Source organism: Grammomys surdaster, unplaced genomic scaffold (genome assembly GCF_004785775.1).
Source record: "Grammomys surdaster isolate TR1022 unplaced genomic scaffold, NIH_TR_1.0 125621, whole genome shotgun sequence".
In the NCBI taxonomy this organism is placed as follows: domain Eukaryota; kingdom Metazoa; phylum Chordata; class Mammalia; order Rodentia; family Muridae; genus Grammomys; species Grammomys surdaster.
The window spans coordinates 407,933-421,157 of record NW_021620462.1 but is presented as its reverse complement, the minus strand read 5'-3'; the positions used below and the strand labels follow the sequence as shown (position 1 = coordinate 421,157).

The 13,225-nt window shown below is 51.7% G+C and overlaps 1 protein-coding gene across 1 annotated transcript in view; it reads left to right on the top strand.

Moving 5' to 3' along the window:
• Nucleotides 1-13,225, top strand: part of Camkk1 (calcium/calmodulin dependent protein kinase kinase 1) — a 22,851-nt gene that overhangs the window by 3,966 nt on the left and 5,660 nt on the right. The window contains exons 2-10 of the mRNA XM_028787232.1: nt 2,736-3,124; nt 3,761-3,808; nt 4,186-4,239; nt 4,572-4,623; nt 4,841-4,974; nt 5,394-5,430; nt 6,350-6,371; nt 8,026-8,114; nt 11,082-11,281. Of these exons, the coding sequence (XP_028643065.1) occupies nt 2,765-3,124; nt 3,761-3,808; nt 4,186-4,239; nt 4,572-4,623; nt 4,841-4,974; nt 5,394-5,430; nt 6,350-6,371; nt 8,026-8,114; nt 11,082-11,281 (996 nt within the window). The 5' untranslated portion in view covers nt 2,736-2,764. The remainder of the gene's footprint in view (nt 1-2,735; nt 3,125-3,760; nt 3,809-4,185; nt 4,240-4,571; nt 4,624-4,840; nt 4,975-5,393; nt 5,431-6,349; nt 6,372-8,025; nt 8,115-11,081; nt 11,282-13,225) is intronic.

Sequence of the window (13,225 nt, the reverse complement as noted above, 5' to 3'; positions counted from 1 at the left end):
AGAGAGAGAGAGAGAGAGAGAGAGAGAGAGAGAGAGAGAGAGAGAGAGAGAGAGAGAATGAATATGAATGAGAGCTGTTTGCACAGTTGTGCTGCTAGGTGCAGATTCACAGCACAGGCAGACCAGTTTCCAGCTTCCTCCAGTATATTCTTCTTCCCCAGTCAGACACAAGCCCATGCATACAGCACAGCCGCAGGCCAGGCACAAGGCCCTGTCTCCAAGACACTGGGCAGAAACTTTGGGCCTCCCCTGCTGCCTTTCTCCAGCCAAGCCAGGCTTAGTCACCTGAATTTGATCCAGACGAGAGGGAGGGATGGATGGAGAGCCTGACGTCAGCTCTCACAACCTCCTCCCACAGCCACCCTCACATCCATCTGGGCCCCAGCTCATCCCATGCAGTCACAGCTCGATGCTTTGGAGCTTGTTAGTAGCAACCGCTGTTCTGTGTCCCTGACTTCATCAGCTTCTTTACACCTTACAACCACATGGGTGCATGTGGCCCCATGGCCCATTTCACCAATGAGACATGCCAGAAGTTATCTGCCCTCCTGACCCCTAACAGCCAGGACATAGGCAGCCTGGCCACCCTAGCCTGGGTGCCAAGCCAGGTAATAGTCCTTAGACTAGAATAGGAAGACTTCTGCACCCACTTGCTGTGTGATCCCAGACCCATCCTTACCCTCCTTCCTCCCACTCCCTCCATTCTCCCCAGCCCACCCTGTCTAAGGAAAAGGGAGCTAAAGAAAGACGGCCTTTCAGGAGTTGTAGCCATAGGGAAATTATATGCAAAAGTTATGGCCCAGGCCAGCCTGGGGCCTCTCTCTGCTGGAGGCTCACATCTGACTATGTCCTCCATCCCGATGTGGTCTGCAACCTGATGCTGCTTGACTTTTTCTCACTGAGGGTGCTTTCCCATCCATGTAATGGGACCAGGGCTGCAGAGATCACTATGGTGACCACTAGTATTCAGCAAATATTTATCGAGCTCTTACGTGCCAGGCACTGCTGAGGACACAAGTGATCTTACGGAGACAAAGCAAACTGAAGAACTAGTTTCAGGGCTTAGGACCTGGTGGGGAGGCCTACACTATGGGGAATGAGCTAGAGGGAGGAAGCTCTCCTCACCCTCCTCACCTCTTCCAAGGAAGCCTCTCAAAGCTCCAGTACAAGTCTCCCCCACCTTCTTCCTTTCTTTTCTCTAGCAGCAGCTCTGCTGCCTCTGCTGCCTCCTGGCTCCTAGCACTCAGCACATGTGAGTAACATTTGGTCACATGAGCAGGCTGGAAAAACAAAACAGGAGGAATATAGCAACTGCACTAGTGTCTTGTGTGGCGGACCCCAAGGTGGCACTCCCTCCCCTAGTATACCCTCCCCTGGGCTGGCAGCTCTATTAGGGCAGTGGGGGAGCCAGGCAGAGGCTCTGACCTTTGCCCTATTACAGTCTACCTCCAAACATGACAGTAGCCAGGGCAGCTAGGTAGACATAGCATCCACAGTAAAGAGGGGAGCCTGGCTTGCCCAGAGCTGTGTAGGTCGTCAGCAGAGGTGGCTTCCTACCAGTGGCTATGGCATTCCAGCTGGCCCTACCACCTGTCCCTTCATTTACAAAGGTAAATGAAGATGGAGAGCCAAAGGTAGAGTGAACATGGCACCCATGGGACCTGTGTTCTCTGAGTTGCAGTCAGGATAGAGGAAGTCACCAACAAACCGGAAGGGCAGGGGTTCGGGAGTCCACTTACTTCCTTTTCTGAGAAGATGCAGAATGAGGCCCTGTAAGGAGGGAGCTTTGGGTGGGGGTGGAGCCAGCATGTGGGCTGTGGTGGAGATGGTGGTCCTGGTCTGAGAGTAAGTCAGGGTTCTGCCAGGGCCAGTGTGTAGTTAAGGGTGATGGCGGGCTGAGGCTGGGGATGGAGGCTCAAGCCAGGGCTACTGCTAGGGTTTTGAGCAGGTTGGGGACCCAGGAAGCAGTAGATGGGAGGAATGTGTGAAGCCAGCCCCAGGAGCACCTTGGCTCCAGCAGAGCAACTGTATGGGACATTTGGTCACATGGGCAGGCTGGAAAAACAAAACAGGAGGAATATAGCAACTGCACTAGTGTCTTGTGTGGCGGACCCCAAGGTGGCCCCTTCCCTAGGGTACCCTCCCTTGGGCTGGCAGCTCTACTAGGGCAGAGAGGTGAATGACCAGATTTACCTTGGGGTCTTGAAGATAGTGAGAGGAGATGATAGAAGCCAGAGACCTCAGGAAATGCTCTTAAAAACTGAGAGGGACTGCAGCGAAGGTCTGGGACATCTAGGAGGCTTTCCTGGAGGAGGTGTCTGGGTCTGCAGCTCCAGTGCCCTGCCTACTTCTATGGGCTGTACTAGAATGCTCAGCAAGGACATCAACTGCTGAGCCACTGAGCAGCCTGTATAGTTGGGACTGAATTGACCTGGGACTCCGTGCCTTAGTGTGACTAGGCTTCCAGGTCTTCCCCGCATCTGTCTGTCCTCACTGCAGCATCAGTTTTGTTGCCCCTTTCTATGTAGCCATCAGAGCAGAAGAGACTGTACCTGTTTTATGGGCAGGACACTAAGGGCATGCAGCAGAGCTAGGTGAGCTACTGGGTGCCAGTAAGCCAAGTCAAGGGAATATCCGGGAGGTAGCACTGTGGCCATAGAAGGAAAAGGATTTAGACCCAGTCCACTTGCCTGGTCAGGAATGACACTCTCTCCTCTCTCATGGCTCCCAACAAGGTTCTACAGAATAGCCACTGACTGAAGTGATGGAGAGCGGCCCAGCCGTCTGCTGCCAAGACCCTCGAGCAGAGCTGGTAGATCGGGTGGCAGCCATCAATGTGGCCCACTTGGAAGAGGCAGATGAGGGTCCAGAGCCTGCCAGGAATGGTGTGGCCCCTCCACCCCGGGCCAGAGCTGCCTCTGTGATCCCTGGCAGTGCTTCAAGACTCACTCCAGTGCGTCCCAGCCTCTCAGCTAGAAAGTTCTCCCTGCAGGAACGAGCAGCTGGAAGCTGTCTGGAGGCCCAGGTTGGGCCTTACTCTACAGGACCTGCCAGTCACATCTCTCCTCGGGCCTGGCGGAGACCCACCATCGAGTCCCACCATGTGGCCATCTCAGACACGGAGGTTGGTGAGGTGGACTTAGAAGTTGCTCATAGACCTGTCAGGAAAGCCTGGGTTTTCACCCACCAAATATGTACCAGATGCTTAGCTTTCTTTGGTTTGCGTACCTTTAGAGCTCACCGAGAAGCTTACTACCTAAGAGCAGGAAAGGGCCATCTGAATCAAGGGCTACCTCCTGTCTTTTCCCCACCCTCAGCCCAGGTGTAGGGCCCTCTCTTGTTCCTAAGAAGCCTTTGTAGAGCTTTAAAAACAGATTGTTTATGTCTCTACCCCTAACCCAAGCTTGAGCCGTGATCGTGTCTCTGAGACTACTCTGTCTTAGAAACTGCAGTGTGCTTCCAGTTCCTGGTCCTTCATAGGCTTGGATCTGAATGTGAACTTGGGTCCTGATGGAAGCGCAGCATAGCCAGGGCTTCACCCATCGTATCTTCCTTCACATATCACCCGAGGCTTCTGTCTCTTGTGGTGGCAATGGCTACCCTCCAGTCTTCCCCATCCAAAGTTGAAAGGCTGGTGAGCTTCGGGTCTGGGAAGTAGAAGCTGGGCCCTGAACAGTGTCCCTAGATGGGAGCACTGCATCCCTGGATGGGAACACTGTTGCATATGAGTGAGTTGTCCTTGATGCTGTCTTCCCCCCAGGACTGTGTGCAACTGAACCAGTACAAGCTGCAGAGTGAGATTGGCAAGGTAGGACCTGGGCAGGAAGGGGGTGAGGGGCGGTGCTGCAGAGTCCTCTCTGAGCACCCTTCTTTCCCTCTGATGGGAGTGGGGAACAGAGCCAGGAACACCCAGCCTGACTGGCATATTATCAGAGGAGGGCAGGATAACTTCCGATTCCTGACCCCCAAGGTTCTTAATGGAGACCAGGGGAGACAAGAGGCTGCATGGAGCTGTGAGACAGGGGTGGGTAGTTCCCCGGGCGTAGGAGTTCCCTCCTCATCAGTTGGAAATGTGAGCCCCAGAACTAGATGGTAGGAGATAGGGTGGGGTTGGGGTGCAGAGGCCAGGACCTGAGCTGTTGAGAATGTGGCTGTTTTGTGGGGCTGACTGATGGCTCTCTGCAGGGTGCCTACGGTGTGGTGAGGTTGGCCTACAACGAAAGTGAAGACAGACACTATGTGAGTCTGAGCTGGGAATGGGTGTTGCCCAGGTCAGGCCCCAGAAGCCTGGAGAGTAGGGAGAAGTGCTGGGGTAAGGGGCTAGGGCTACTTCTTAGGGGGAGCTTCCTGTTCCTGGGGTGTGATAAGGGAATGAACTTCCTGTTTTGGGGGATATGTAAGCAGAGCCTGGCTTCCCCTGAAGAGAGAACAGGAGGAAGGCCTAGGCTCAGTTTAGTATACATATGCATATGACTTAGCAGACATATACCTGACCACAGTCCCCATGAGACTGGCTTTTTCTAGCCCCTGGTGGGTGCACACATATGATATTTCTGTCCCTTTCTCCACAGGCAATGAAAGTTCTTTCCAAAAAGAAGTTACTGAAGCAATATGGCTTTCCTCGTATGTATGCCTTGACCTTGGGAGCTCCTAGGCCGGGGGGTGAGGGCAGAGGAGGAGGGAATGGTCCCTAACTACGTCTGTTTAGGAGTCGGGGTAGAGGGTGGGAACCAGGAGCGAAGGCCTGGGGATGGACTAGGCTTGGTGAACTGGAAGTGCATCTCAGCCTTGTGAGGGTCTTTCTCCAGGATCAGGGCCTTGACTCACTTTTTGGTCGCAGGCCGTCCTCCCCCCAGAGGATCCCAAGCTGCCCAGGGAGGGCCAGCCAAACAGCTGTTGCCCCTGGAGCGCGTGTACCAGGAGATTGCCATTCTGAAGAAGCTGGACCATGTGAATGTCGTCAAATTGATCGAGGTAGGAGGTGTGGCGAGGGTACTGGAACTTGGTGGATGGGTGAGTGGGTGGGTGGGGTGGGTGCTCTGCCTACCAGGGCTTAGGGAGCAAGTGAGTAAGGCACTGGGGGCAGACCATCCTTGGATGGGACTGTGGAGGTATTGAGGCAGTCCAGGCTGGTCCAGAGTGTTCTTGCTGAGGGTGAGGGGCAGCCCTGGCGGTAACTATGAATCCCTTCTTCAGGGGCGGGGGTTGTTACATGGAGGGAGGGCTGATGGAGAGGTCAGTGATACTGAGACCCCTCTGTTGGTACCTGTACAGTTCCTGCTCTGTATCTAGAGTGGCTGCAGGGCACAGTAGGAGTCTTGGGTTAGAAAAGATCAGGAGGCCTGGGTTCCCCAACTCCATTCCTCCTCAAACCCTGTGCTCCCTCTGACCAGGTCCTGGATGACCCTGCTGAAGACAATCTCTATTTGGGTGAGTGACCCAGCTCATTCCCACAGCTATTCGCCTAGGGCTGGTCCCAGTGAGGGCTCCCCAGGGACACACAGAAAGTTCGGGTAGCCATGATTTCCTGTACTCTCAATCTCTGGATTCCCTTGTGCAGCACTGCTGAACGAGACCTAGATGAATCATGTTTAGTGACTATTTCTTGGCCCCACTCCCTGCCCCTGACCAGTCTGGGTCAGTATGGTTCTGTACTCAATAGGTGCAAGAAGCTGGCTGAGTCAGTGAGTCTGGGGAACCAACCTCAGTTTTCTCACCTGTAAGATGGGATAATAGAGTTGGGAGTGTAACTCAGCAATAGAGCACTTACCCAGCATGCTTGGAGAACTGGGCTCAATACCCAGTCCTTCAAAAATGATAGTTATAATAACAAAATAATAAAATGAGGTAAGGATGGTATGTATCTTGTAGGGTTGATGTCAGGAAATGTGCACATTTGTAATTATTAATATAGATATTATTATTTAAGGTCTTTATCCTGACTGATTCTTGGGCTTTTCTAGGAGGAGATTTGGAGAAATGAGATGGGGGGGAGGGGCTGGAGGTGAAGTTCTAGGGATGGCCCAGGACTTGCAAGACATATGGCTTCTGCTCCATCACAGAAAGGGGGCGGGGCAGGAGAGCTGGCTTCAGGTATCTAAAAGCAAGGCTTTGGTCAGGGGTGTTTGGCTAGAGCTTTAGGAACATGTCTGTCCCTTGTCAGGCTTCAGTTCCTCCCTGGCAAAGGGGTCCATGCTGACAGTCTCCGTTAGCATCTGAGGATCCGCTCAGCCAGCCCCATGGGGAGCCTACCTCACCTGTCCTGTCCCCTGCCCTTCTCCAAAACAGGGAGGAACCTTGGCATTGACCGCCCACAGCCTTATGATACCTGTCTTCTCTTTTCTTTCAGTGTTCGACCTCCTGAGAAAGGGGTGAGTTCCCCGTCCCGTTCAGGCAGGTCATTTCTAATCCTGGTCTCCTACCCTCCCTCTGTCTCCCTGTCCAGGGGCCAGCTAGTGCAAGAGAAAGCAGAGCTGTACACCAGCTCTTGGGAACTCTTGCCTCAGGGGTAAATAAGAGATCTGGGACTGTTCAAATGAAGGCTGGTGAGGCTTGTGGAGGCTGGGGGAGTCAGGCAGGCAGAGGGATGGACTTTGAGTCAGACCTTGACAAACTAGGAAGATATTTGGATGGAAGTGGGAGAAAGGATGTTTTCATGTAAAACTCATCCTTGCATTTAAATCACCAAGGGTTCTTTGAGATTTACTACCAACTCATGATTATGGCAGAGAGAAAGCCAAGGATCAGAGAAGGTACATAGCCTACCCAAGGTTTCATGGCAAGCTGTTGATGGAGCCTGGTGTTCTAACTCTGCCTGCCTGCCCTGTTTGATATATGAGGCTATTTGTAGAGCAGCTGGCATGGACTAGTGGAGTGGGTACAGGGGGGTGGACTGAAACCCTTCACTGCTGAGCCTTGGATAAAGCTTATGAGCTATCCCTCTACCAGTTCTTTCCTAAAAGACTCAAGTTTTTAAAACCTGCATTCAAAATAAGAAGTTTTTAGGGCCTGAGCCTGTAGCTGAGCTGGTGGAGTACTTACCTAGCATGCACCACGCCAAGGGTTCAGTCCCTAGCACTGCCAAAACCAAGGATGGTAGCTAATACCTGTATCAGGAGGTGGAGCTAAGAGGATTAGAACTTCAGAAGTTAAAGGTCTTCCTTAGCTACATATTGAGTTTCAGGCCAGCCTGGGCTATGTTAGATCCTGTCTCACCACCACCAGCATCACCACCACCACCACCAACAACAACAACAACAACACCGCTACCACCATCACCACCACCACTACAACAACAACAAGAAGTATATGGTTATTTTTTGGAGACAGGACCTCACTAAGTTGACTTGACTGCATTTGATCTCATGGTGATTCTACTGCATTGGCCTCTGAAGTGCTGGGATTATAGGCACTTGCTGCCATACCAGGCTGTCTTTTGTTTTGAGACAGGCTCTCACTATGTAGCTTTGGCTGTTTAGAACTTGCTGTGTCAGCTAGACTGGCCTTAAAGCTGCAGAGATTCTCCTGACCCTGCGTCCTGAATACTGGGGTTAAAAGTGTGCTTCACCACACTAGTTTTTTTAAAATGTAAGTTTGTATTGCTGCCCATGTCTGTAACTGATAATCTGCAACACCGTCTATGCCTATCTTTATCACATGTTATACATTCTGAAACATTGTATTTCATTAGACAAGGAAAAACGGACCCCCTTGATTGACTTCCTGACCCTTGAGTCTAGGTCCACAAGTTTAGAGCCACTGGTTTAAATGGTACCTTTGTAATTATTCGGTTAAACTTAATTCTTGCAAGAACTACTCGCCAGTGGAAAGGGAGATAAATTTGCCTTGAAATTATAATTGAAAAGAGATAGATAGGGCACAACTTTTTTGGCATATGGGAGAAGCTAGTATCTTAAGTTCTATGAACCCATGAGCACCAGGATCCCAGGAGGGCCCCTGTTCCCCATTCCTTGCAGCCTTCGGTACTCCTGATTCCACTCAACAGTCCTCCCTCCTTCCTCGCAGGCCAGTCATGGAAGTGCCCTGCGACAAGCCCTTCCCAGAGGAGCAAGCTCGCCTCTACCTCCGGGACATCATCCTGGGCCTTGAGTACTGTGAGTGAGACTGCCTGTCCACGGGGACTTGATCTAGAGTACATAGGAGCGGGCTGTGCCCACGCTAAACAGCCATTGAGGCCCTCTGTCAGTCAGCGCTGGTCTACCAATCAGCTTTAGTGGAGAAAGGGGCGGAGAGGTGTGTGTGTGGGAGGACCTAGTGGACTTCTGGGCATGCGCCAGATTCTTCGCTGTGTGCTTTGCGTTCACCACTGTGTGGCTCTGCGTGGTTTTTCTGTCCCGGTCTTTTCCGCTGGGTTCTATCCAAGCTTCTCCTCTCTGCAGAACATCAGGAGGTGTGGGATGGAAGAGATTTATGTCGAGCTGCTTAGGGAAGAGTGTGTCCTGGCATCGTGCCTGTGTCGATGGCGGGATAGGCTTAGCTGGAAGGACCTCTAAGGCAAGAGCTCAGGGACGCATAGCTTCTGGCCAGGAAGTACGTTCACTTATTCCTTTATTTCATCCATTCACTTCACTCACTTATATGCACCTTCTTGGGTCACAGATGATGGTCTAGGACCAAGGGAGCTCTGTGCAGCAAGTTATGCCTGCCAGGGCTGCGGAAGCACAGTGCCGCACAGGCTTTCTGGAAGAGGCTGAGATCAGGTCCTGAAGAGTCGGGATTTACTGGCCAGCTATGAGGGTTGATAGTAGGAGAGACTGTCAGGCAGAGGCAAGAGAGGAGTGGGGCTGTTCCGTCGGGATGGTGCATCCAAGTGGCATGGCCTGGTGGCTAACGAGCAATTGTGCTGGATCATTGTCCAGGCCATATCGCGAGGCCTGGAACCATCGCTGGGGAAGACTTTCTGACTGAATCCTGTCAGTATTATGAGGACTCCGAGCAGAGGAAGGCCTGGTGGGATTTGCTTCTTAGAAAGCGCTGCCTGGCAGCTGTGTGGTGGCTGGATGGGGTGTGAGAGGCAGCCAGCTGGCCAGGGGCAGGCTATTTCCACAGCTCAAGTGACAGATGGTGAGGTCGGGATTAGAGCAGTAGCAGTAGGATGGGGGAGGAAGTAGGGTGGCCGGCATGGGGAGACTAACTGGTCTAAGGAGAGGAGGGCCCTCAGAGACTTAGGGTCCTGGCCTGAGTCGGGAAATTGGGTGCTGCCCATCTCTCTGACATCTGGACCTGTTGTGAATTCTCCCTCCCTAGCAGAGGCGTAACCCACAGTGACATGGGACATCTTTATGTTGCTGAGCCCCTCTCGTGTCTCCAGATTGACACTCTCTTTGTACATGTAGGGAATCTGAGGCACACAGACAAGTGTTTAATATGTAGACTCCAGTAAGAGCCCATAGTGCAGGAAGGAGGGGTACGTTTTATTCTTGGTCTGTTGGTCTAGTAAGCACTGGGCAGGAACAGCCCTTCCAGGGCTTGACTGCACTCCCTTCCTTTTCTGGATCCTTCTCCTCTGCTGATGGCCTGTCTGCCATCTCCTAACCCTACTTCAGATGCATGCTAATCTAGGGTTCTAGGTTACAACCTCCGTAGGGCTCAGCTGATTCTAATAAAGGACATCTCGGGGTAAGTGTTAGCACCAGGAGCTGGAGAGGAGGATAAGGGAGGCACCTGTGCCCCCAAAGACTTGGAATTCTGGTCTTGTGGAGGGAGAGCTGGGGCTGGTCAGAAAGGCCTAGATGATGGATGCAGGTATAGTAACATAGACACTTGAAATGCAACACACACACACACACACACACACACACACACACACGCAAACACACGCACATACGTACGCACACATGGATGCACTCAGGCACACACTCATGCACAGGCATATTTTTTTTTCTTTTAAACTCAGGTGTCACTATGTAGCCCAGGCTGGCCCCAGTCTCCTCATCTCCTGCGGTCTTTTAACTTTCTAATATTTTGACGGATGATAGACGGCGTGTACCATTATATCCAGCTTGGGCTACTTTCGCCTTAGGTTCCATTGGCTGCCTGCTCTGAGGTCGAGCTGAGGTGGTTTTGAGAATTTTTTGAAACAGGTCTTTAGGGTCAGAGAACAGTAGGGGAAAATGTGGAGTTTCCTTTTTCCTTTTTGTGTTTGAGAAAGGGTATTGCTATATAGCCCAGGATGGTCTAGAATTTGCAGTCCTCCTGACTCAACTGAGATTACAGGCATGTATCAGTCTACCTGGCAGAACAGGAGTTTTCTCTTGCTGGTGGGGCTTGTAGACAGGTGTCAAGTTCCTATATCCAAATGCATATTGATACTGTTATCTGTCAGACATCTACATGTGTACAGGCCTGAGTTCAGGGGCAAGTCTAGAGTTGAGAAAAGAATTAAAGACTATATTCCATGGTCAAATGTGCATCATTTGGGCCTTCCTTGCTCTGATGGGGATGTCAGATTAGTGTCCCTTTCTGGCAGGGCGAGACCCTGGAGACAAAGCAGGCTCCCAATGTTCTGCACTGTTACTGACTCTGGCTTCATTCTGCTGGAAATGTCTGGCCTTCACCCCAACCATCCTGGTGGTGCCGACTAAGGCCTGGTGCCTCCTTCTCTGAAACCCTATTATTCGGATCCCTGGGCTGAGGCAGTACTGTGTGTCTGCAGCACAGTACAGCCCCCACAAGCCAAGCCTCAGCCCTGGGAGCAAAGATTCCCTGGTTGAGGCTGTAGGCTTCGATGCTGTTTGGGCCTGCAGACGGTGCTAACATGGGAAGGGCTTATGGAGAAATTCTCCTCTGTATTCTCCTGTGACGTCCCTCCTCAGCAGGAAATGTCTTGTTTGCTGAGGAAAGAGCACTGGACTTGGAGTCCAAAGACTCCCAAGATTCCCCTCAGTGTCTTCAATTGCATTATGGAGCAGGTGGTCCCAATGCCATCTTCTGAGGTTCTTTCATAACACGAGCAGAGATGGGCTGGGGTGCAACAGCTTGCTTCTTAGGCTGGGCCAAGGCAGGAGAGGGCCCTAGGCATCAATCCCCCAGGTTTGCATATCACTAGCTTCTCTCTGCAGTGCACTGCCAGAAGATTGTCCACAGGGACATCAAGCCATCCAATCTACTCCTTGGGGATGATGGGCACGTGAAGATCGCCGACTTTGGTGTCAGCAACCAGTTTGAGGGGAATGATGCGCAGCTGTCTAGTACGGCAGGAACCCCGGCATTCATGGCCCCAGAGGCTATTTCTGATTCTGGCCAGAGCTTCAGTGGGAAGGTGATTCCCAGGGCATGGGCTAGGTTGGGATTTGGGTGGAGAGGTAGAACAGCTTGCAGCAGGGTGGGGATGGGGGTGACTTCGCAAGCTGAGGGCTCTAGGCTCCTTTCATCCAATAGTGGTATGCCTGCCCTTTCCCTGGAGCCCAACCCCATGTGGAGCTCCTCTGATTTCTAGCAAATGGTTACTTGTGTCTCTTACTGCTGCTTGTTCTGTGTGGGGCTCTGTGCTGGGCTATGGTACAAGCAGAACCAAGACAGTCCCATTCATATCCATCTGTCTGGTGATGAGGGCTGAGAGCCATGGTCAGAGGAGCGTGGAGGTTTCCTCAGGTCCTGGACATGGCAGGGTCTAGACTGACCCATGAGAATCTGAGCTGGAGGCAGAATCTAGAAATGTGCAAGAGGATCGAGAGGCACAAGGCTGGTAGGGGCTTAGACTCTTATGTGGCCAGAGCTGGTTATGAATACAGCCCAACACCAAACTGTGAGCTTACTTACAACACGTAGGAGAAAGAGAGCAAGAAAGCAAGAGAGAGAGAGAGAGAGAGAGAGAGAGAGAGAGAGATAGAGCAAGCAAGAGAGCAAGAGAGAGTAAGAGGGAGAATGAGAGAGTGAGAGAGCAAGATATATAGAGAGCGAGTGAGAGAGAGTGAGCGAGAGTAAAAGAGAGAGAGAGAGAGAGCAAGATATATAGAGAGCAAGTGAGAGTTGAGCGAGAGTAAGAGAGAGAGAGAGAGAAGGAGGAGGAGAAAGAGGAGGAGGAGGAGGAGAGGGAGGGAGGAAGAGAGAGAGAGAGAGAGAGAGAGAGAGAGAGAGAGAGAGAGAGAGAGGTCGTTCCTTGGTCTCACAGTTTTCCAGTGTCATCATCCTCGGTGCCTGGTTTGCAGGAATTGCATGCTTCCGCTTTGCTGAAGTGACAGGCAGGTTTCCTAAGGGCACTGCAGCAGTGTGGATGCCTGCCCTCACTGCCTGGCGCTTACTGCAGCACCACTGCATGCTGCCATACAGGGAAGGGGAAGAGGTAGCTGGGCAGTGTGGGCCTTGGGGTTCAAGCAGAGGCCAAGGGTTTATATTAGTTTTTCAACTGTTTTATTTGAGGCTGGACACTTAGCTCAGTGGTAGAGCATTTGATTGGCACATGTGTGCTGGGGTCCAATCCCTGATGCTGCAAACAAAATTCAAAAAGGATTTTTTTTAAAATTTTCTGTAATTCTTAATTTACTGAAAAGTTATAAGAATGGTATATATAAAGGAACCCTGTGTAACTTTGAAAAATCAGTATTTTATTTTTTGCTGTGGGTGTTTGGCTTGCATGTATGTCAGTGCATCAGCTGTATGCCTGGCCAGAAAGAGTGCTGAATCCCCTGGAATTGAAGTTACAGAGTGCTGTGAGCCACCATGTGGGTGCTGGGAACCAGACCCGCATTCTCTGGAATTCAGTGCTCTTAGTCACTGAGCCATGTCTCCAGCCTCCTACCCTGGTCCATCCTGCTAGATTAGCTTTTGCGTTGTCTTATGTCTCTGAATATTTCTATTGCATTTCTCTGAACCATTCAGAAGTTTATTTTGAGACAATGTGTCTGTTTATCACTATGTACTTTAGTGGCTTTCCAAAGAACGAGGACATTCTCTTACATAATCTCAGTACAGTGACGAATGCTGGGAACTCGCTACTGATGAGACTGCTCAATAATGTGTTGCATACATGTGAATTGTTATAAAATGGTATTTAAGTGTCCTCAGCTTGCCTAATCGCCCTTCCCGTCCCTTCCCTTCCCTCCCCTCCCCCTCCCCCTTCCCCCTTCCTCCCCCTTCCTCCCCCTTCCTTCCCCCTTCCTTCCCCCTTCCCTCCCCCTTCCCCCTTCCCCCTTCCCTTCCCCCTTCCCCCTTCCCTCCCCCTTCCCCCTTCCCTCCCCCTTCCCCCTTCCCTCCCCCTTCCCCC